Source organism: Denticeps clupeoides, chromosome 3 (assembly GCF_900700375.1).
Source record: "Denticeps clupeoides chromosome 3, fDenClu1.1, whole genome shotgun sequence".
NCBI classification, from domain to species: domain Eukaryota; kingdom Metazoa; phylum Chordata; class Actinopteri; order Clupeiformes; family Denticipitidae; genus Denticeps; species Denticeps clupeoides.
The window spans coordinates 10468922-10492374 of NC_041709.1; the positions used below are offsets into that span (position 1 = coordinate 10468922).

At 42.3% G+C, this 23453-nt stretch overlaps 1 protein-coding gene across 4 annotated transcripts in view; it reads right to left on the bottom strand.

Annotated features, from left to right (window-relative positions):
* Positions 1-1714: 1714 nt before the first annotated feature.
* mbd2 (methyl-CpG binding domain protein 2) overlaps positions 1715-23453 on the bottom strand; it is a 33585-nt gene continuing 11846 nt past the window's right edge. For 2 of the 4 annotated variants that reach the window (XM_028973694.1, XM_028973695.1), the window contains exons 4-8: positions 18221-18358; positions 12166-12256; positions 11624-11801; positions 7933-8061; positions 1715-2218 (exon numbers count right to left, since the gene is read on the bottom strand). In XM_028973694.1, coding sequence (XP_028829527.1) covers positions 7947-8061; positions 11624-11801; positions 12166-12256; positions 18221-18358 — 522 coding nt within the window. In that variant the 3' untranslated portion in view covers positions 1715-2218; positions 7933-7946. Of the gene's footprint in view, positions 2219-7932; positions 8062-8451; positions 8561-10000; positions 10128-11623; positions 11802-12165; positions 12257-18220; positions 18359-23453 lie in introns of those variants that run through there. The other 2 variants (XM_028973696.1, XM_028973697.1) reach the window with 2 other exon arrangements.

The window sequence follows — 23453 nt, forward strand, 5'->3', positions numbered from 1 at the left end:
AAAGGCGTGGTTCTGCAGGTGGTGACCACAGGCCACTTCTCAGTGCAAATGCTTTCTGGCTGATGTTCTGCCAGAGACCTGCAAAATGACCTCCAGCAGGACACAAATGTGCATGTGTCTGCTCAAACTCCTCTAGCCCTCCATGTGCTCACCAGAGGTTGCCTGTGTAAAACTGTGGAGAATAGTATACAGAATCACTGTATTAAAACCACTCCAACTTGATGTTACCTGGCAGAAAGAAGCATGGCACAATAAAGGTTAAAAGGATGAACAGTTTCTAAAGTATTAACACCAGTAGATTATTATTGCAGTTAGATGTAAATGTTGTATGTAAAAAGGTACCAATGTTACAGAGAAAACCAAAATGAAAAGGGAGAGAAAGAGAAAGAAAAGCCATGAGAAAAATAGGTAAAATAGGAAAGACTCAGGTACTGATGGGAAAATTCCCCATAGCTCCCGATGGAAAAGAAAATGGAAGCACAAGTGAACATTCTTTATACATTTGACTCTCAGGGAGTTGCTACAGACCAATCAGAATTTGTTGTTTCTGTCGTCACGCCCTCAGTCTCCTGTCTGGGGCAGACAAAGAGAGCAGGCGATCTCAAAAAACATGGCTGGCGCTTCACACCAATTATTCACCAAATGGTTGCAAGAACAAAGAACAGGAGAGGGACACCCACGGACCATCACCACCAAATGGCCACGAGAACAAAGAGGTGTTTGCCTCTCCACAAGGCAAAGTTGCAGAAGTATCGTGGTCTTACACCTGCTTTTAGGTACCGAGATGAGATCCTCAGACCCTTTGTGAGACCATACATGAGAGTTGGATCAGCCTGTAGTGTTTTTCAACTTTAAATTTGAGTGTGATTCCAAATCCAGACCTCAATGGATTAATACATTTGATTTCAATCAAAAGATTTTGTTTGATTTTATCAGCACATTCAACTATGTAAATAACAAAGTGTTTAATAAGAATATTTCATTAATTCAGATCTAGGATGACTTATTTTTGTGTAATTTAATATTTTAAGTGCACCATACTTAATATTACATCACGTTATTATGCAAACAAAGTTTGATCTACTACTGGCAGTTTCGAAATGTATCAATATGTTTAATTTTTATTAAGGTTTAGGGACTGTAAAATCAGGAACAAGTGGATACATTTCAGTCCATCGATTCCCATTACCACTTTAACCTAAACAGGGTTGCAAATCCCAAATGACCCCAAAATGACCACCTCCAGTCGGTAAACCTGACTGAGTACTTACCTGAAAACATAGTAGTATGTCTGTTCATTTGTTTGTCTTTTCAATTATTGTGTTTCACATTAATGTAATGTTTTGCTTGTTGGCAAGATGAAAAAAGCCCCTACTACTGTGTCTTGGTTTTAGCCTTACATCAACACACACAAAATCTAATAGGTTGTGCAGAATTCTTTGATCCATGGTACAACAATACTTTGTAAGATGAAAACCTTTCTTCTCCTGCATTACAATAAAATAGGTTTGTATTCCGTAAGCCCCCTTTGATCTGTGTACAAATCATACCTTAGATCCTTCAGGGGGTTGAGGAAGATGCACAGAATCTGAACAGCCAGTCATTAGGACCACAGAGCCAGACACCAGAATCAGGCCCAACACCCTTCATGTCTGCTTATGATAAACACATAACACTTGGGCTTTTGTTTCAGAGGAAAATAAAAATTGCACTCTTGTGAATATAATCATTTATTTTCTCTAAAGTGATGCAAGAAATTTACAAGTATCTCCTCTCAAGGTATAAAATTTTGTTTTCTTAAATAAGCAGTTTCAATTCATATTTATGTAAATGCATTACTTGTCCATTACAAAACCTGAAAAGAAATCCCTTACAACCAACTTCAAAACAAGAACAAAAACAAAAAAGGTAAAAAGTAGATAGCAATACCAATCCAGCGGATTGCAACCTGATGTGCTTAATTCAGAGACGTTTATAGAGTATTGCTTAATATTCGCCTATATATAAAAGAATATTTAAATTCTGGATTTGACACAAAATAAGCATTGTTCTGAAATTATATATAGATATGTACATCAAAAAAATATTCTAGTGGAAAAGAAAGGCCTTGGTGGAAGCTATTGGATAGAGGGGTATGAAACGGTGAGTGGGTCCTTTCTGCTTTGGAAGTCGTGCTGGTGACCGGGTCTCTGTGTCATCCTCAGCATTCAGGGAGTCTCTAGAAGCAGGGGAAGAGAGAAAGACGTTAGAGGTCTTACAACAAGAGACATCAGTTGTCATGAACTCCACACATCACGTCATTTACACCATACACCATGACTTTTCCAATCTGAGACGCAAGCACCAGTTCCCATTGAAGGCAGGTGACCCTCGCTGGTGGAAGGCTACTGTAGCTCTTTGTTTTCACCCCATTGAGCAGAATAAGCGAAGACTACAGGAGGGGCTGGGGGCAAATGCCCAAGAGCAGCTACATTAGGCAGGGGGTGATGATGAGACCCTTCCTCCCTGTAGTGGCGAACAACAGGATATTCTCCAAAGACAGGTCATGCAGAGAAAGAGCTTCAGATGTTGGGCGCTGACTGGAGGTGGGGGGGGAGTGGGTTGGTCTGAAGCATCTCTCAGACGAGCACAAAGAAAATGACAAAGGGATGGAGAAAGGAGGAGGGAAAATAAGGCCGTCAGAAATCAATAAAAGGTTAACAGAAGGCTCAGATGAACATGTGATATTGAGGGCGGCAGGAAGGGAGAGCGGGGATGATGGCCGAACTTGATCTCTGTGATCCGGTCCCTGTGTGTGTGAGAGAGGAGCTTCACTGGGAGAGGGAGTCTCTGAAGAGCGTTTATGAACACAGATGGAGTGTGTGAGAGAGAGAGAGAGAACAGTAGGGGGGTTTTGCCTTTGAGCTCTGAGCAGGAGAACAGAGACCTGTCGGAGAGAGAGGGGAGCTCTGTGAGAAAGAGTGGAGGCAGTCAATGTGTGTAGCTACCCACCCCTCATTACAAACCACAAACCCACACTCACACTTTTCGTCTCGTTGGGAGTTTACATATACAGTCAGTGCATGTACGTGAAAATAGGCAGTGAAGAATATGGCTGAGTGAAGAATATGGCATGACATGTTGCAGTGTGTAGAGAAATAAATGCAGCACGTGGGATTTATTCATTTACAGCAGCTACGCTTCAGCGGTAATACACACTGTCTTTTCTACACCAGAAAGCCATAAAAAAACAAGCAAATGCGAACTCTTGCATGAAGCACAGCGAGCATCAATTACCTGTCTGTTATAATAAATGCCATTTCAGTATAAATTACCCCATAGTTAAAATGCTATTAAAAATAAAAAATGGTGGGAAAAAACACAAACTAGAGACATTGCAACACATAAGGTTCAATCCTATTAAGTGCCTTTCAAGGCCTTCCAGTGGGACGATGGAAAAATAAATTCACAAGTAAACCCGCAGAGGGGTCATAATTAATCTAAAAGCTTCACTTGGGTAATTTGCATCTCCATTTGCAATGGAAGCTTTTCACTTAAGCCCAGTTATAAAAAAAAAAATAATAATTAGGACAAACTGCCCCACAGTTGAGGAGTTTGCCCACAGAATGAACATTAATTATAAACACTTAGGGGGGAAAAAGGAATTACTTCAGGAATCAAATATTCAAGAAATGTGCTTCTATATTTAAATTCTTTATGGCAAAATAGCAGAGTCTAAAAAAATGTCTTAATGCACCTTTGTGGATTTATAGACACATTACCATCGTAGATTGTATCCATATAAACATGCATACAAATGCATGTGTGGAAAACAGCTATAACAAGAGCTGCGACTACAGCCGCTTAAACAAATATCAATTTGACCCCAGTATCCTCTGTTTGTTAAGAAAATCAGTTCATGCACCCAACATAGTGAGGTTTGAGCATAGTGAAATGGCGACGATTATGTGACATTTTAATAATGTACTCAAAACAAGCTATTTAAGTACAGTAAAATAATTAAAACATATTTAATTAACTTTTATCTGGGACTAATATATATATATATATAGTCTGACCAGTGCATATGATGGGTTTCTCAAAAAAATAAAATAAATGTGCATTTGAAAACTTTGCTTTGTTTCCAAAGCTAGGTCTGTTCCAGAAATTAACTGCCGCAGGGATGAGGCGAATAAAAGTAGAATAAAGTCCAGCAGCGGCGTGATGAAGCCAGTGTGTGTAAATTCAGGGAGGAGACGGGAACAGGTGCACGCTCGCTTTGTATGCTTTGATGGTCTGTTTGGAGTAAGTTGTTAAATAAGCTAAGCTTTTCTGCCAAGATGGAATAATTACTAAAGCGCTGCAAGCTAACCAAGGAAAACTGCGACCGGGTGACAGATACAGTCTGTCTCCTCCACCCACCAATATAACGCTCGCGGAGAGACCTGCCAAACTAATCGCAGGCGTGACAAAAGCCACGTTTTTACACACACACACAAACCATTTATATCTCTGTGTGACCAGATTCTATAAGACATTTAAATGGAATAAAACCAGTCTGCAGACAGAGAAGGAAGGAAGACAAGAGTGTGGATGAGAATTATGATCAAGCCTCCATCCAGAAAACCATTATCACCGTGCAACTGGGAACCATATTTAAAACATGCCAAAAACAGTGTTAATTGCTTTTAAATTATTAGTGCTACATTAGTATCCATAATAACCCATTAATTAATGGTAGGCTCCTGTTTGAGTAGCCTAGAGGCAAGGGTGAAGCATAGAGATGCGTGCACACACACACAGTGCCTCACACTCATTCTCATCACGTTCAGCTCCCCTGTGTCTAAAAGAGAAGTAGCGCATCTCAGTGTCCTCGCTGCTGACTAATAGAAACATGAAAACATAATCAGCGAGTAATAATCACTTTTACCCTCCAATCCATGAAAGAGGTCTTCACAGAACGCCGGCAGCTACACGTGAGTGTGGGTGGGTGGACAGTTACCAGTTTCAGTCTATTTTTTTTTTTTTTTTTTTTTTTTGCATGCTGCACTCCACATACTTCATTTGGCCACATTTAAGACTACTACACTAACGGAGGAAGAAGGCAGGGGGCTGGTCGGTAACAGCTGTGGCAAGATGGCCCGTGTCCGCCCAACAGCGAAGCTATAAAACAGCCTGTCTGCCTCTGCCTCCATCCATCTTACCCTGATATGATATGGGACTCCAAATACAAGGTGGGCCAATTTTTAATACCAGTATCAAGCCTGTTACTCGTGCTGCGACAAATTCCCCAATTCCTAAAACTGATTCTGTAAACCATAAAAGCATTGCTCTTCGAGTAAGGGTGACCGTAGCCTTGAATCTCATCCATTTGTATCTGTCTGGGGATTGCTGGAGTCCAGACTCTGTACAGAGATGGTTTTGTAACTTTTTTTTTTTTTTCCTGAGGTCATTTTTTTTATGACCTGTTACATTCCCAAACACGTGAAAATCAGACTTTGATATATCCCGGTGTAACATCTTTAATGGTGTTTGCGATTATTTAAATATTAGTGCTTCATTAGTATCCATAATAACCCATTAATTAACGGTAGACTCACCGTTTGAATAGCCTAGAGGCAGGGGTGATGATACTGACCAGCGAAGGTTTAAATCATACAGAATGAAATCTCAATATAAAAACTCATTATAAGATCGTGATCTGGGTGACAGAAATAATTAAACTAACAAAAAGGAGAAGAGGGTAAAACAAGGTACCTCTTCAAGGTACAGATAACTACCATGCAGTTCCTTCTTGTTTTTATCTATTTATTAAGTCCTGAAAATGCTTTCCACTTGCAGTAGTGCACTGCCCTGTGCTTAGCTTTCTTCACTTCCTTTTTTTTCTTGTATTTATTTAGTTGGTATCTTAAAACCAAAAAGTGTCATTTGTCAGACGAGGCAGGACTGTTATTTCAAGTCTAGCTTCGATACTTTATGAGGGATTGCAGTGGCAGGGGGGGGTATTTATCAAAACCCAGGGCTGACTGTAGCACGGCCACTTCAGAGCCAGATCAGCCTCCCTGGGCCTGGCCTGGTTTGAACTATGGCCGTCTGGCTTCCATAAATTCAGCTGGGGTCCCGCACTCCAACAGCAGCAGCCATGGGGATTATTTAGGGGGAAGGAGCTCCACAGCTGCAGTGGGGGTGAATGTACAGGAAAGAATCATGGCCAGGCGACCCTTTAATGTAGTTCTGACATGAGTTTCATGCCAAAGATTCATATTAATCTACATGAATAAAATTCACTTTGCAACAGGGAGGAGAAGATGGGGGTGGGAATTAAAAAAAAAAAAAAAAAAAGAAGAATTTAAATGAAAGGATACATCCTGCTGGGGTACTGGACACACACATTTATCTTAGAAACTAGCTCTGACCGGTCAGTACTATTAATGCAAATGCTATTCCCTTTGCAGACACTTGGTAATTTCTATTTAAATTGTGCTTTGTGTATGGAGCTATTCGCTGCATTTAAAGTATGGGGGTGCACTTGCCCTGGACCTCACCATCATAAACACATGAAATCCAATTAACAGATAATGCCAGCGACGAATGCCGTTTGTAGTTAACGATCGGACGTCTGAGTACGGTGGGACATCGGAACCGAAGAACAGGTCACAAACAAAACAAAACAAACCCGGAATTGATTATTCAACACCGGATGGTTCAGTTCGCACTGTCCCCATCTGCACCGGTGGTTTTCAATCAAAACGGGTCAAAGCCAGACACAAACAGAGCAGCGGAGAACGGCACAGCCACAAGAGTACAGAACCTTTAGCATGGAGAGGATAATGCATTCCCCCACCAATCCCCAAAATGGAGGAGCACTCAGCCATGTAAAGATATGCCTCCGCGCAGACAGATGAGCTTTGTGGAAGGAGATGGCCAGGCTTCTGCAAAGGTGGTGGGGTGATATAAAGTATTAATTAGCTTTTAACATTTATTAGCAGGAGATAAAAGGGAGACGAGGGCTGCACTCCGAGGCAGTGAGGCCAATCTGAAGCAGCAATGGCTGAACCGGGCCAGCGGTACGAGGAACGAGCGGCCTGAATATTTCATGATGGCTGTCATTAACCATCCGGTCATCAGAGGAAGAGATGAGCCTGGACTGTAATAACTCCTTAGAGTGAAAGAATAGAGAAGGAATGAAAAGAAAAAAAGAAAGAAAGAAAATTCTGTCTATCCATTCACACTAATCAACTTCTAACCGTACTGTTTCTGGATCCAGGCTTCTACAGAACTTTTATTCCATTTGTCAAATGTGTGTGAATGTCAATGACCATATTACACATCATTGAACTGATTTAGCAGTCACATTTAAGCCAGCAAGGAATGTGCATGCCAGTACAGTACAGTATGACAGAAAGCCCACTGCCAAAAAAAAAAGGAAAGAGAGCAAGAGAGAGAATGAAACATGAACTCAACACGCAAAAAACACGCAGCAATCTATTCTTGAGAACACAGATGTACACCAACTAGATCAGAACTTAGATCAGTGTGTCAGTGCTGAGGAGCAAACCTGGAAAAAACATGGAGAAAGCCCCTGTTCAGACACTGGATGCAAGTCAAAAGAGCAGTGGTTGCTTCTACCGCTGTGCTTTAGTGGACTGGGAAGGACTGTCAGCTGTTAAAAGTGGACACCGCTACACTTTCTCAGCTTAAGAAGAACAGAGGCTAAACAGCAGATCTCCTCACCTTAAGCTCCAGGCCTGCACTGTGGAGCCTCATGGCAGAAAACAGGCTCCCTGCCAGAGCTAATGAGACGAATAGCTCGAGGCACGATGGAGCCTTCGTTTACACACCCAACCAAAAGGTTGGGACTCTAGGCAAGGATGCCATGTTTGACTAAACCCACAGGCTCCCAACTCTTACCAACATCAGTGCCGTCTGCTCAGGCTTAAGACCAGGCCTCACCTGCTGGGGATTTCCTATGCCACCTTGCCATCAATGTCCCTGGTGGTTTCGGCGGCCCGCGCCAAACCATCAGCCATTAGCGCCTCTTCCAAACTCCTCCTGGCCTGATGCACTTTCAGCTCCTGTTCCCTGTGGACATATAAATTTACATTTATTCAGCTTGACAATAAAGCATGAAGGATCATGGAGTTAGCACCAAACTAGGAGAAGGTAACTGGAACCAGTGATGGCCAGTATATCCCTGATAACATTATAACAGGTGATTTTTGCACTAGGGAGGCACAAGTGAGGCACATTTTGTCATTCAAGTCAAAATTACCAAATTGTGGTGGCTATAAAGTGCATCAGTGGTTACTAAGGCTTCTTAAAAACTAAAATATCATAAAAAGAAGAGATCAATAGATAGCTATGAATAGATATAATGCTTCTTTTAATACCATAATTTATAATGAAAACAGTTTTCAAAAATATACAGATGTGACAGTTGTCCCTGTAGTATTCTATTAAACGTAATAAAACCTCAATCTCTGGGGCCACAGCTGTGCTCTTTTCTCTTCAGTCCCTTTCATCCCTGTCTACAACAGCCTGTCCACAGCTCTTAGCTCCCATCACATGTCGACTGCATCTCCTGAGGATGGACATAGAGGAAGACTAAGAAGATGAAGGTGCACTTTTGATGTGACCCCTTATCTACAATGAAACCAAAATGAAAACCTTCAAACACTATAAGAGGGAAAGTGCCCAAAAGTATTCTAACTGAACATATCTAGACTGGGAACATATTAGTTCCATCAATAAGCCTATAAACCCCAACAGAGCAGACTCCTCCTATTGCACTGATTCAGCTTTGCCAGTGGAGCTCTTTAATTAAAGGTTAACGAAGGCAAAGAAACTAAAACAAAGAGGCTTTGGGGATTGAACACTGACTATCCACTCCCACAGTGTGGTGTAACTTGTCATTGGAGGATCACCTGGTCCTGTACATGTTCCAGAGGGACCTCAAGGTAACCTCTGGTCAACACAAACATTGTTAGTCCAAACAGAGTCAAACAAATGGACTGTGAAGTGAGCTCATATTTCACATGTAGTCAAATGACCTCTTTCAATATAGATAGGTTGTGAAATGTAATGAAATTTGAGTTAAAGTATCACAGAGATGAATGCTTACAGCAACAGCAGGGTTACACCTTCTGAATAACAGCATAATGAACTGTAATATATTAATCAGGCTTTAATTAGTACTCATGAACCAAGATTAAAAGGATGTCTTACGTACATTTTCAGCAGAAGCCCTAAATATGCCCATGCATTTTACTAATATTTAACTCAGCCACCACATTTAATGAAGAGTCAAAGTGATTACATAATGGTGATTTCTCATGATAAAAATAACAATATACCACACTGGGAAAAGTATGTCATTTTGCTTTTTTCTCTTTCTTTTCGTTCTCAAAATGTATCCAAAAAAGTGGTCTCTCAAACTCATTTAAAAAATAAAACAAAAAAAAATTAGCTGGCACCAAATATGATAGTTATGTTTAATGCGTGAGAGGTGTTCCGATATTTTGGATAGTTTTATATTCATGCCAATACTTTTTTTTTTTTTTTTACCATTATCCAAATCAATCGATCTAATTGTTCACCCACTTTTCCAATTGGGTTGGTTACTTTAGATTTAGGCTGGAGAAAGCTGGGGCCCCCATGATACGATTCCTCAATTTTAAATGAATGAAAAATGCTGCGGAACTATGTACACACAAAACATAATGGATGCATTGGCGCAAGTAGCATGGAATGAGGGCTATAAGGTGCAGTAACAATGTATTGAAAATTGTAAAATGTTTTTAGAGCTTCCATGGTTTTCAAACAACAGCACTGTAATTACTAAATTCAATGCTGTACAAAATGCTGAGGCTGAATTTATATGCAAAGTATTGATAAAGTACAAAAAAAAAAAGCACAATAACATTATGTAAGTGAAGTGATTGTCATTGTGATATACAGCAAGCACAGCACACGCTGACACAATGAAATGTGTCCTCTCCTTTTAACCATCACCCTTGGAGAGCAGTGCGCAGCCATGACAGGCGCCCGGGGAGCAGTGTGTGGCGCGGTGCTTTGCTCAGTGGCACCTGGGCATTTCAGGATTTGAACTGGCAACCTTCTGATTACGGGTCCTCTAGGTCCCCCATTATCTGATGAGAATGAGAAACATTGAGAAACAATATGCAGTCAGTTCACGGATTTAAATGAAATTGTGTTGCCTCTGTGTATTAAAGCCAGGATGTAGATACAGTCATTGTCGCCCCAAAGGCACTATTACGGATAAGCAGTGTATTTGATGCATTCATGTCTCATGTTTGTGGTATCCTTCTATTTCATGGAATGAGGAGGAGAAAGGACGGCAGCGATCCATTTCACTTGTCTTTGCTAATAACCCATAGCTGTGCAGCTGGGCTTTAATGCATTTTCCAATTGATAAGCCTGAATGCACAGGCAGAGACAGGAGAGAGAGCGAGAGAACACAGTCTCTCTCGTACTCACACACATTCACACCTACAGGCCCTCTCCCTTCTCAGTGAAATGAGTTTTCTTGCTGACCCCAACGTTGCGGACTAACCACTGTGCATACACTGCCATCTAGTGGTGATTTAAATGTTACGTTCAATCCACGCAACTTACTCTTCTATAATAGTTATAAATGGAGCACAAGACTCAATGCCTATACCATCACGGTATCAGTTAAATTGCTGCTCAAAAACAGTATTGATTTCATGGTAGAAAAAGAAAGAGTTAGAAACAAATACACTATATGCATGATAATATATTCTGCTATATAAAAAAGACTGACAAACTGGAAAGAGTGCTGAGTGCTTTATACCACTAATACAGTCTACCCCTCAAAAAACATTGCAAAGTAATTTAATAAATGAGTAATTTTGAAATACAACTGCCAGATGCAGAACTAATCTACATTTGCTTGAGATTCATACCAGTGCCTTCAGATTCCCTGCAGACAGAGCCGAACACTCTCACCACATCATTTCATTCAGCAGCTCCTCAAACTCCACCAGCAGAACAGAAGTGCACAAGGCCAAAGGCAAACTAGGAGAATATTTTTGTCTATTGTTTTTTAATACCATTATAAAGTGTTTTGTGTTGTGAAACTGCCAGTGCCCAGCTAAACTGAGCTTTAATGATGCTGAGAGCAGTTACAGAGAGGCAAAAATGGCCATCCGTCAGGAAACACATCCAGCGCCAGATAACAGCTTTTCACTAACAGTGTCACCAGCGAGGCCCTGAGAGAGCCCTCAGCGTTCTCTCCAGCCCATGAAAAAAGAAGCATCCAGACACTAAGCCACATTTAAAATAAAACTGTCAGGGAATGTGTGTGTGTGTGTATGTGTGTGTATAAGTATGTGTGTGAAGTCACATGGGTTAAATGAGGTCACCAGAGTCCTTCTGAGGACACAATAAAAATTCATTTTTGCATTACTGGCTGTGAATGTGGAGAGTGGCCTTGACGGAAGATAGGCCTGAAAAAGAAACACCATACAGACATGAATCTACAAAACCGCTGGTGCAGCTATAGAAGCCAAAGCCTCTAGAGAGACCTATAGGGCTGTGAAATAATGTAACCGTTCTGGAGAGATCCGCTTTAGATCATAACCACATGAGAACAGATACACACCGGATGTCCTCGTCAGTCACGATGAAGGCTTTGCAGAGCGGCTGCGAGGTGTTGAGCCAGATGGCCGGGTTCTTCTCTGCCGCTGTGGATGTCTGACCTGTGATGGGGGCGGAGCTCATGTGCAATGCGCTTGCAATGGCCGACAGCAGGGTCTCATCTGACATGTCAGGCCCTACACCTGGTGGACAACCCCACAGAGAGAATCACACAGATTTAGAATGGCTGCATAAGGAATAGAATATTTACAGAATATGCAAAAGGTGAATTACCAATGACCACATTTTACAACAAGGCTTTTAATTAAATTGCATGTTTACAGTTTACAAACAGCCATATGTTCATCTTCTGAATTTCCTTTTCTGGTCTAGTCTGGTTTTGGCCTTTTCTATGAAGATTAGTTTTTTTAAAGAGCCTTTGTGTGGAGTAGCATTTCGATTGACAGCTCTGAAACTAGAATCCCAAAAGTGTGATACATTTAATCAGAAACATTACAATCCAGCCAGATGGCCCCCCTTACACCCATCTTCAGGCTGGACCCTTACTTTGTAAACCTTTGGGAAGCTCCATTGTCTTCAACACTTCTTCTGTCACGTCTGACGACCTGAGGCCTTTCAACCTCTTCTCCCAGAAGAGCTGCAGAGGACATAAAGAAAGTGTGAGTGAGTAAGAGACACAGAAAGAGTCAGAAAACCTGCAGGTAACTGAAAAGCAAAAGACACCGTTTGTCAAAACATAGAAAACGTAGTATCGGAAAACTGCGGGGCAGCGCCGCCAGCTGCAAATCTCTATAATCCCCACACTTTTCCATTGTGCCAAGATGACATTTCTGATAAACAAAAGCGAAGCGAGGAGTGTGTGGGTCCTGCGATCACCAGAACGGTGTGTGCTGCCTTCTGGTGCAGAGCGGCCTATTAGAGATAATGGCCGAGACAAGCCTGTAATTTACCACTAAACTAAACAGCATGACTCTACACCATGACTTGGCATGATGGAACAGCGTACTTTCTCCAACACAGACCAGTTTATCCCAGTTCAGGCCAGCTTGACCCGGAAAAGCCTGCCGGTCGCTTGGCGTTCAGTGAAAACAGCATTTAATTCAACAGCAGAGAAAAGCCTTAAGGGGAAGCAAACATCCCTTATCCTCCCCAATCAGCAGCAGAATTTCGAACAGCAATGCTACGTGTCCACTGGAGCAATGCAAATTGAGCAAAATAAACTCTTGCTCTTCATTCGCAACCAAGGCGGGGGCAGGACCATGTGGGGGAATTATGGGATCGACACTGAACTGAATCAAGCCGCATCAGATGGGAATATATCAGCAAGAATAAATATGAAACAAAAAAAAAAAAAACAGATAGCAGTCTATCTGGATCCCATAGGGGAAGTAAACAATCAGGCTGTTAATATGTATGAAGGTTATGTGGGATCACCTAACTAGGAGTCAAGTGAAAACCCCCACACACACACACACCAACGTCTGGATGAAAGTTGGTAGAAAGTGAAAAAGTGATTAATGGTCACACGTAACACCACAGCACAGCAGTGCATACAGTGAAATGTGGTCTCTGCATTTAACCCATCCCCTGAGGGAGCAGTGGGCAGCCATGATAGGCGCCCGGGGAGCAGTAGTGGCACCTTGGTGGTTCAGAAGCTACACACACACACACAACCTTCCGTTTATGGGTCTGCTTTCTAACCTGCTCTGTTTCCATTGGATAATGTTGTCGAACTGGACCATACATTTACTCCTCAAATCTGTTCACAAAAATCCCCCAAAACAGCATGGCAGCCACTTAAGCTTCCCAGTTTTCTTGGTATTCAGAAAGTAATCCTCAAGAGGCAAATGGCAGCGGCTTCTTCGGTTCAATGCTAATTCACTCTGCTTTTGTCCAGATGCTGTGAACAGTTAGGACCCAATTAGACTCCATTCGCAGAGAGCAGTTGGTCCTGGCCTAACGCCCGAGGCGAGGGCAAAACAAGGAGAGCCAGAGAGAACATGTACATGTGTCTATGTGTACATAAATGCCTATTGTATTAAGGAACATATTGCAAGCAATTTTTTAAGAGGACAAGCAATTTTTTTTAAGAGGACAAGCACTTTATTCAAACTTCTTGTGAATACACCAACTCTCATTCTTTCCACCTACATATGTTCAAACTAGTGATGCATCGATCTGGCTTTCCCAATTTTGAAATTAATTTGTTCCTCTCAGAGGTAGGGCCAATGTAAAAAAAGATGTACTGTAATAGCATAATTCTAATGAGTCTTTTAATGATATTACAGTGAGCTCAAACAGGGCAAGGCACACCTAGAGATACCCCGGCCTATCCTGTGGTGAGCAAAGACACAAAACGCTGGATTTCCATATTTCATGGTCCTTACAAGTGAGTGCCATAGATGGAGTTAAAAATACATGCACAGGCACAAATAATGTGTGGTAAAACCTTAGGGTCTAATCTGAAAGAAGAGAGTGAGTTTGTTCGCATCAAATGTCACTCAACCGAGAGAGCTGTGGACTCATGTCTCCTGTGAAACAAGGTCTCCTTGAACAGCCAATCCTCTTCAGCCATCGGAGCCCATTTTGCTATTGAGATGCAAAAAGTGACCCTTCCAATTCTCCCATCCTGCTTTACAGAGAGACATTCACTGGCTGTCCAACTATGTTGCCGTTCAAATACATATCATAAACAATATGACACTCCTCAAAGGGAGTTAAGGTTAAATCAATCACAAATCAATATTTTGCACTTCTTAAGTGAAAAGTAGCCTAGTATAAAGTGATGCCATGGATACCCTAAAGCACATCTGTGTGAGATACAGAGGGGCAAAAAAATTGGCAGCCACCAATTCATGTTGTCCCACTTAAAAAGGTAAGATAGGTCTGTAATTTACATCATACGTACACTTCATCTGTGAGAGACAGAATGAAAAAAAAAAAATCCAACAAATCGCTTTTTACTGTTCTTAGAGAATTTATTTGCAAAATTGTGCAGAGTACTTGAGTAAATAAGTATTTGACCAATAGCAAAAGTTCACCTCAAACCATGGTTGGCAATGACAGAGATCAAACGTTTCCTGTAAGGTCTTCACCAAGTTTGCACACACTGATATTTTGGCCCATTCTTCCATGCAAATCTTCTCAAGATCTCTGATGTTTTGGGCCTGTCGCTGGACACAGATTCTATTGGATTGAGGTCTGGAGACTGGCTAGGCCACTCCAGAACCTTGTAATGCTTTTTATGTAGCCACTAATTCATTGCCTGGGCAGTGTGTTTGGGATAATTGTCATGCTGGTAGATCCAATCACAATTCATCTTCAATTATCTCACTGGAAAGATACATGGCCCCATTCATCCTTTCCTTAATATGCATCAGACACCCTTTCCAATTTGCTGCAACAGTTGATCTCTTCCCACCCAGCTGCTTGCCTATAGTAGATTGTACACCTGCACAAGACTGAGATGAGTCAATCTTGTCGCTGGTGTCCTTTGACAGCTCTCTGGTCTTGGCCATGGTGGAGGTTGGAGTCTGACTGTCTGAAGGTGTGGACAGGTGTCTTTTTCACAGATGCTGTTCCTCAGTGATTGGATGTAAAAGTGAGCACTAATGAATTTTTCAGTTCCATCACACGAGACTCTGAAGAACCAGTGGGTTAATTAAATTTTTTCATCTCGAAAAACAAAGACACGACTTCCTGTTTGCACCAAACAAGAAGTGTTGATGACAAAATTTCCTTGAATGCCCGCTTACTTCTATAGGCTGCTTTCCTCCTTGTCCCTCCTCATTCCCATTTAAAGCTACATAAACGGAGAAGGTTAAAAGTCGTTGTTTTTAGAGAGTTAGGATATTAGGAAAAAAAGGATGTTGGGTTATTTAATAAAATAAAAGTCTTTTTGGTTTATTGTAAATGAAAAGAAAGCCAAACCTTTTGACAGAGTAGAAAAAGCAATGAAAAAAACCAAACCAATACTCTTAGCTGTTCCAGCATACCCTAGATTTTCAGAGTTTTTTTGGTGCACTGCCAGGCCACATGAAGCTCCAAGGCCAATTCAGCTACAGAGTTTTCCGTGTCAAACACGCAGATCTCAGTGCTGGCCCGTTCCCAGCCCTCTCGCCCCTGAAGGACGGTGTATTACAGCCCAGCCTTGATTACCTGAGATAATGTCTTCATAGGTAATTTGCTGCAGCTATTTTACAAAGGGTTAAAGGGGAGGGGTGGACCAGAGGTGTGTGAGGATGTGTGTGCATGCGTGTGTTTCAAGTCATTGTCTGCCAAATGCAGACCTGAACCATCAGATTACAGATTTATACCAGAGTAACGACTAAACCTCACTCTCCTTCACAGACAAGTAAAAAATATGGCATTGTTGCTTTTCTGTTCTCTCCATAATGAGCTTCTTGCTAGATCCACCCCTTTAATCATGACTGCCCTTGAGGGTCAAGATATATGGTGTGTGTGCAGCTTTGACCTGGCCTGTCAGTGGTGTGTTTTTCCCTGCAGCCGGCCTGGTCCACTGTCTGCTGCACTGATGCAGTACTTTGCACGTGAGGTGACTGCGTCATGCCACCTCATGAAGGATTCTGCCTCAAAGCATCAAGAGAAAATGTACCCTCAGGCATCAACATGACGTTCACAGGTTTTACCAGATATTCCCTTTTTGGGACAAACACCACGCCAGCTCCTAGTTTGAACCAGGGTATAAGGGAAAGATCTCCACACATTCCAGTGCTCCCACTCAGCACTTCCACTAATCAAGGCGGCCAGCAGAGCAGCAGGTGTGGCTGCTAACCTTTCTGTCTTTCATTAACACAGTGGGGGATCAAGTGGTGACAGTCATTTGAAAAAACACTTTTCTATTCCTATAATCACATAAGTATTCAAATAGCATTTTAATATCCCCTATAAATGAAGAGTTCCACATTTTAAATCACAATTTCATTGTGTGCACTGTGCTGTGTTTAACAATTCACTTTCAGCAGCACCAGTGGCATTTCTGCCAGGTCCCACTAGATGTCACTGCTGATTGATGTCATTGCACAACAACAACAAGAAACTCGGCTGAACAACATATTTTCCTCACCAATTAACTAATATAGTTGTGCATGTATTACCATATGATCATGATAATGAAATCAATTTCACATTTGAGCAACTGAAAAATTGACCTACACAGAGGTCCATGAAGAACAACCATGATAACCGTTGCAGAAGCGCAGAAGCACAGAAACACAGAAAGTGTAGCAAAGTCTAGAACTCTCTATAGATTTGGCTTTAGATGGGGCAGTGGTGGCCTAGTGGGTAAGGAATCCCAAACTGCCAAGGTACCTCGGAGGTGCCACTGAGCACAGCACCGTCCCCACACACTGCTCCCCCTGCGCCTTTCACGGCTGCCGACTTCTCACTAAGGTCATGGAAGCAGAGGACACATTTCGTTGTGTGCAAAGTGTGCTGTGCTGCAGTGTTTCACAATGACAATCACTTGACAAAAAACTGAACTGTTATGACTGTACTCATTTCAATTTTGTTCCTCACCTTCGTTCCCCATGGTTTCTTAATAGACGTCTTTGTCTCTCTGGTCTTGTCTCCTTCATGGTTTGTTTAAACCACACTCTCATTGCAACACGAGCACCGCTACTACTTGATAGTGGCCTAGTAGGTAAAACACAAGCCCCACTTACTGCCATTGTTTCTTTGAGCAAGACACCCTGAGTGTCTCGAGGGGGACGGTCCCTGTAACTATTGTTGAAAGTTGCTCTAGATAAAAGCATCTGCTAAATGATGTAAAAATGTGTGAGTGTGTACATACATGAACACAATGGCGCTATAAGAAATCCTTGTTCCAGCAGCACAAAAATCCACTCAGTCCAGTTATACAAGTGACCTTTCGATTTCCCCACAACACGTTGCTCTGCTGTCTGGAACCGCATGTGCCTCTGACGCCCTCATGTGGCAGATCTGAGGCACAATCGCTCAGCTCAGTTCGGCACAGCTTACATAACTGGGATAATCGCCTGTCTGCCTCCGGTGGTTGCTGACGTGTACGCGGCTGTGGCCTACGTGTTGCTGCATCGCTGCTGCACTGCACAGGACACACTGGTGTGTGTGTGTGTGACTAAGATCAGAACATTCAAAGAGGGAGGAAATCGCCAAACAGCCTCTCTTTACCATACCGAGATTAGTCATTTTCCAGGAATTGGAGAAGCAGCAGTGAATGTCAGAGCAAGACAGAGTGAAAGTAAAACTGCCCAGCAGCAACAGACACGTCCTTTCACCCAGTACAACAAGGTTGGCTGAGTTATCGGTCACACGTTGAGGCCATAATTTTATTGTGATGTAGGGAAGCCCTGATCAGGACAAACACCAGTGGTCAAAATTTCCTTTAATAAATCCATTTTAGAAAAAATATTTCTACACCCCAGCCCTCTTGATCTCACTTTCTGCACACAGCTTTACATCTTCGAGATCAACAGGAAGCACTTTGAGAGAAGTGAAGGATATTTTATTAGTAGTAAATATACCCCGAACCCACTCAGGTAACCGATAGAAACCTGGTATAACAGATTGGATGAGGAGGATAAGCAATTTCCCATCTCACCTGTCTGGGCTGCTCTGTGGCTCGTTGTGGGTCTGTTTTCACTTTGTTGCTGGGATGGTTGACCACTTTGGTTACTGGCTGCTTGAAGATTGACGCTGTCTGTCTGATGGGGAGAGCAGTATTCAGGTCTGGTTTTCCCTGCAGGGGGACAGAGAGAGAAAGTTATTTTACTTTATTTACACTTTTCATATTTGACTGCCAGCACGAAAACATTTTATGTTGGCTCAGAGCTGAATTTTATCAGCCAGCTGAAAGGATGTAACTGCATGTCATAGCAATGCATTACTATGACCCAGTGAACAAGAACTGGAAAGCACAGACAGAACTGTTTGCTTCTCTGCAAAGCATGTTCAGTTATACATTTAAATAAAAAAAAAAACATGATAGCATGACACTCACACACACCATGTTGTTACACATCAGAGGTCTTAGTAATAACTACAGAAATTACCATACCTGTCTGGCTGTCCAAGTCAAAACAAAACCACTGACAAGAGGACAAAAAAATGGGGCACATTAATTTTTTTTTTTTTTTATTGATCTGAAGCAAAACATTTTTATGATTTTTTTATGAGGACATAAAAACTCACTCAGGCTCGAACCTGTAAGTACAGAATGGAATACAGAGCAAATGAATGTGAAAGGATATTAAACTCACACAGTAACAGTGTCTCGTTCCACATGTCATAAAATGGACATTGGCGCATGCACACGCACACACACAATCCAAGAAGCAGTCATTGTAAACTCAATACAACTGGAGGTGCTCTTCAAAAGTACTTGAATGCTTTGCTTTTTACAATCACAGAGCAATAAACCTGCGTAACCGAATATGGGCAATCTGAGGCCTTTAATTCTCATCACTCAAAGATAAACCTGGCACTTTTGGAGGCTGGCTTGGTGTCACGAATGGCAGCAAAGAAGCCACTTCTCTACAAGAAAAAAAAAAAAAAAGGACCGACTAATATTCTGCAAAAAGTACAGCGACTGGACTGCTGAGTCATTTTCTCTGATTAAGCCCCTTTCTGAATGTTTGGAGCATCTGGAAAATTATTGTCTGGAGAAGAAAAGGTGAGCACTACAATCAGTCCTGTCTCGTGCCAAGAGTGAAGCATCCTGAGACCATTCATGTGTGAGGCTGCTTCTCATCCAAGAGAGTGGGATCACTCACAATTTTGCCTAAGAACACAGCCATGAATAAAGAATGGTACCAAAACATCCTCCGACAGCAACTTCTCACAGCCATCCAAGAACAGTTTGGTGAACAATGCCTATTCCAGCATGATGTAGCATCGTGCCATAAGGCCAAAGTGATAACTAAGTGGCTCGGGGAACAAAACATTGACATTTTGCGTCCATGGCCAGGAACTCCCTGGATCTTAATCCAATCGAGAACTTGTGGTCAGTCTTCAAGAGGCAAGTGGACAATCCAAAACCCACAAATTCTGACAAACCCCAAGCACTGATTATGAAGGAATGAGTCTCCATCAGTCAGGATTTGGCCCAGAAGTTTGATTGACAGCATGTCAAGGCAAATTACAGAAGTCTTAAATTAGGGACAACACTACAAATATTGACTCTTTGCATAAACCTGATGTAACTGCCAATAAAGGCATTTGAAACTTATAAAATGCTGGTAATTATATTTCAATACACCACAAACAACTCACAAAAAGATCTAAAAACGCTGAAGCAACAAACTTTGAAAAACAGTATTTGTGTCGCTCTCAAAACTTTTGGCAACAACTGTAGAGTGGATGAAGAGGCATGCAGGGAGAGAGAACAGGAATGAATGTCATGGTAACTGAAACAATACTATACATTAAAAGGTCCCGACAATGATTTTTATTTTTTTTTGCTTTTGTATAGGTATTAGCGGCCCCCCTAATACTCTATCTGAAGTCTTTTTCCGAAATTCAGCCACTTTCAGCCAGTCCCACAATGAGATTTCCTCAGGATGCTCCGTTTCTGTGTATGTAGCATTCAATCAAATTTATTTATGAAGCACATTTCAAACAATTCAGCAGGTACTACACAGCATATATACTTAATATAAACCATGTATCATTACAATAAACCACAAGACATAAATCAATAAAATAAACTAATAATAATAGAAATACATAAGATAAAGCCAGCTTCAGAAATCAAGAGGAATGAAATGCGGATGAAAACATGTGTTTTAATCAGGGCCGTCTGTGCTGCTGCTTCTCTGAATGGCAAAGCAGAATGACCAAAGCTCTCTTTACACCAACCTTTACAGCCACTGCAGGACCATAGACAGGCTACAGGAGAGAGCCTGTGCTAGAGAGCCAACCAAATCATTTAAATGCTCTGAGGAGTGGTGGTGGTCTTCATGCTTAAGATTTAAGGCCCACCAATAATAAATGGACTGAATTATATGGGTGCTGCATTTTCTTTTTGATCAGGGAATCTGCAGATTTCCAGAATTTGTGACAAGGCACGGTTTGATTTGAGATACACTTGATTTTTCTATATGATCTTTCCTCCCATGCTGAGTCATGTTCTCCTGGAGGGCAGGAGCTATCCCATATCTGCCCAAAATGACAGCCACAATAAATAAGATGAAAAATGCCGCTGTGTGCGTCAGTGTAAAGCCCATAAGTGCTCCAACTGTCGTACAACAGACCTACGAGAAGTATTCGTCACTCCATAAGAGACCAATAACGCCCTCTCAATAGTCTACAAACATCCAGCAGGGTGTGGCAAAAAAAAAAAAAAAAAAAAAAAAAGCATTTTCAAGAAGCTCTGCGCTTGAAACGGCAAAGTGAAGAATATTTGTAGCGCGTAGAGCAGTTTGGTATGTCAGGGGTTAAAGCCCTGCCTGTGGCTTGGCAGGAGCAGCAGGGTGGGGGTGGTAGAATGGGCGGGGGCGAGTGGGGTGATGACACGCAGGGAGCAGCAAAGCGAGGCCGAGGAAAGAGACGCCCTGCCCGCCCCGACAGCAACGCCAAGGGAGGAAGGTGCCGCGTCTGTAAGCCAGCAGACCAGAGAGGAATTATTTTCATGGCCTCTTTCTTTCTCCCTCCCTCCACTGCTCCTGTTATCTTTCCTTCGGTCTCTCAGTCTTATGCATGGCCTGTTCAGCAGATATCTGTCTACATGGGATCCATAAAAAGAGCTTAGGATCAGAACAGTCCCATAGAGGAGCTCCATGTCAGACAGAGCAGGGGAGCTGCATGACTGGGCCTAAAGGACCACTGGAAGGGCGTTGTCCTGATCTGCTGAGGACACAGTGAGCCAGTAATCAGACTATTTATACATAAAAAAAAAAAAGATTTAAAAAAATTTTAAGCATGTGTGGTCATCGACCCACAAAATAAAGAGACAAACTGTGACAAAAAAATACTTGCAAATTGTGACCTTTCTGTTACTCAACCACAAGCTTTTCTGATGCGGGACATGATCAGCTCCTTGTTTGATTTAGTTATCTTTGTGGCATGGTTTTCTGATAAGAGCTAGTGACCAAGAAAAATTCAGGGAAACAAAACACAAAGGCTTCACAAAGATTAAACCGTTCTTTCGTTCTGAATAAGTATCGTAAAAAAAAAAAAAAAAGTAAGCAATCGCCTGTTCAACACACCACTTGTGAATTCATAAACCCTCTTTAAGGAGAGCCCACAATGAGTGCAAACGTGTCTCGCTTGATGACACAAATTGCGAAGAATGCACTTGTGGCTTATGGGTAAAAAGGCTATGTGGTTACGCCCGCTTAACTGAACTGCTTGTCTACTTGAGCATTAAAGAACGTCAGACGGAGCCGCTGTGCACCCGCGGAGTAAAATCTGACGTGTGTTAGCAATAAATAAAAATAAACTACATACATACATAGAAAAAGAAAGACCACCACCAGTCCATCTCCTTCCACCCTGAGAATAGTTGGATTTAAAACATGTTAAGAAGGGAGTCATGGGCATTTCCGAACACAGAGCAAACATTCTAGAGAAGACTCTTGTTTATTCCGATTTATTTTAGGCTCTGGGGGTCATGTGACCTGCGCAGTGGGAAGGATTTGTGTAGAACAATATGCAGCATGGAGATGTGCTTGCTTGGTGAGAGGGCAGTCAGGGGGAGTAGTGTGATTAATCTCAGTTGTGGAGGTTTGGATCAACAGAATAAAGACGCGACAGAACAGTCTTCACTATAGGGGCAGTGGTGGCCTAGCGGGTAAGGAAGTGGCCCCATAATCAGAAGGTTTCGGGTTCAAATCCCAAGCCACCAAGGTGCCACTGAGCAAAGCACCATCCCCACACACTGCTGCCCGGGTGCCTGTCATGGCTGTCCACTGCTCAAAAAGGGTGATGGTTAAAAGCAGAGGACACATTTCCTTGGGTGCTGTGGGCTGTTTCACAATGACAATCACTTCAATTTCTCTTTTCTTTTTATAAGTCCCTTCTTTTTGGGTGCAGTTCTGTGTTTGTGTCCATGGTGGCATGTAAAGTTTTATTTTAATTTCTAAAGTACTGTAAACCAAAACAGCAGAAATGTGTATTTTTTTTAATACACATTGTCCCCATAATATTTACAGCATGTGTAAAGAAATGAGTATTAAGAACGAATTTCAATGCACGGGCTTCAGCATGGCCCATTCTAACATGGTGAGACCAATAAATGAGACATTACATGAAGCACTCACCCAAAATGAAAATCCTCAATTGACCCAGCCCTTCTCACACGCAATCATGTTGGTACGGGTAAGCGTGAGGGCTTCTGCGTGCACAATCATTTCAGTGTGGGCAGAAGGCAGTGTCCTGACACACACAAGCACACACACACACACTCGTGTGCGAGGACTGCATGTGAGCAGGCTTGTCTTTAAAGAGTGAGGAACCTGGCCCTGCATTCTTCAGATGTTATCTGAGCAGTGAGCGCTGAGGGCCGAACCCTGCCATGACAGACACACACACACACACACACACACACACACCTCAAGCTGAGAGTCGTATAAAGCTAGCCTGGCATCCACGCAAGGAGATGAGGGAGCGGCAGATCCAGGCATGGAGCCAGGGCGAAGGCCTAGGGCAGCCTAACCGAAGTCCAGGAGGGAAGCAGGCTGGAACATGGACAAGTCGCTTTAATCATTACATTACAACAGCTGGCCACACTCACACCACTACACCCAGCAGGACTTTGGTCTGAGCTCAGCAGAACATGAGCCCTGCATTTTAAATAGGCTGTGTGAGGCAGCACGGTGAGCACAAGCACACGTCCC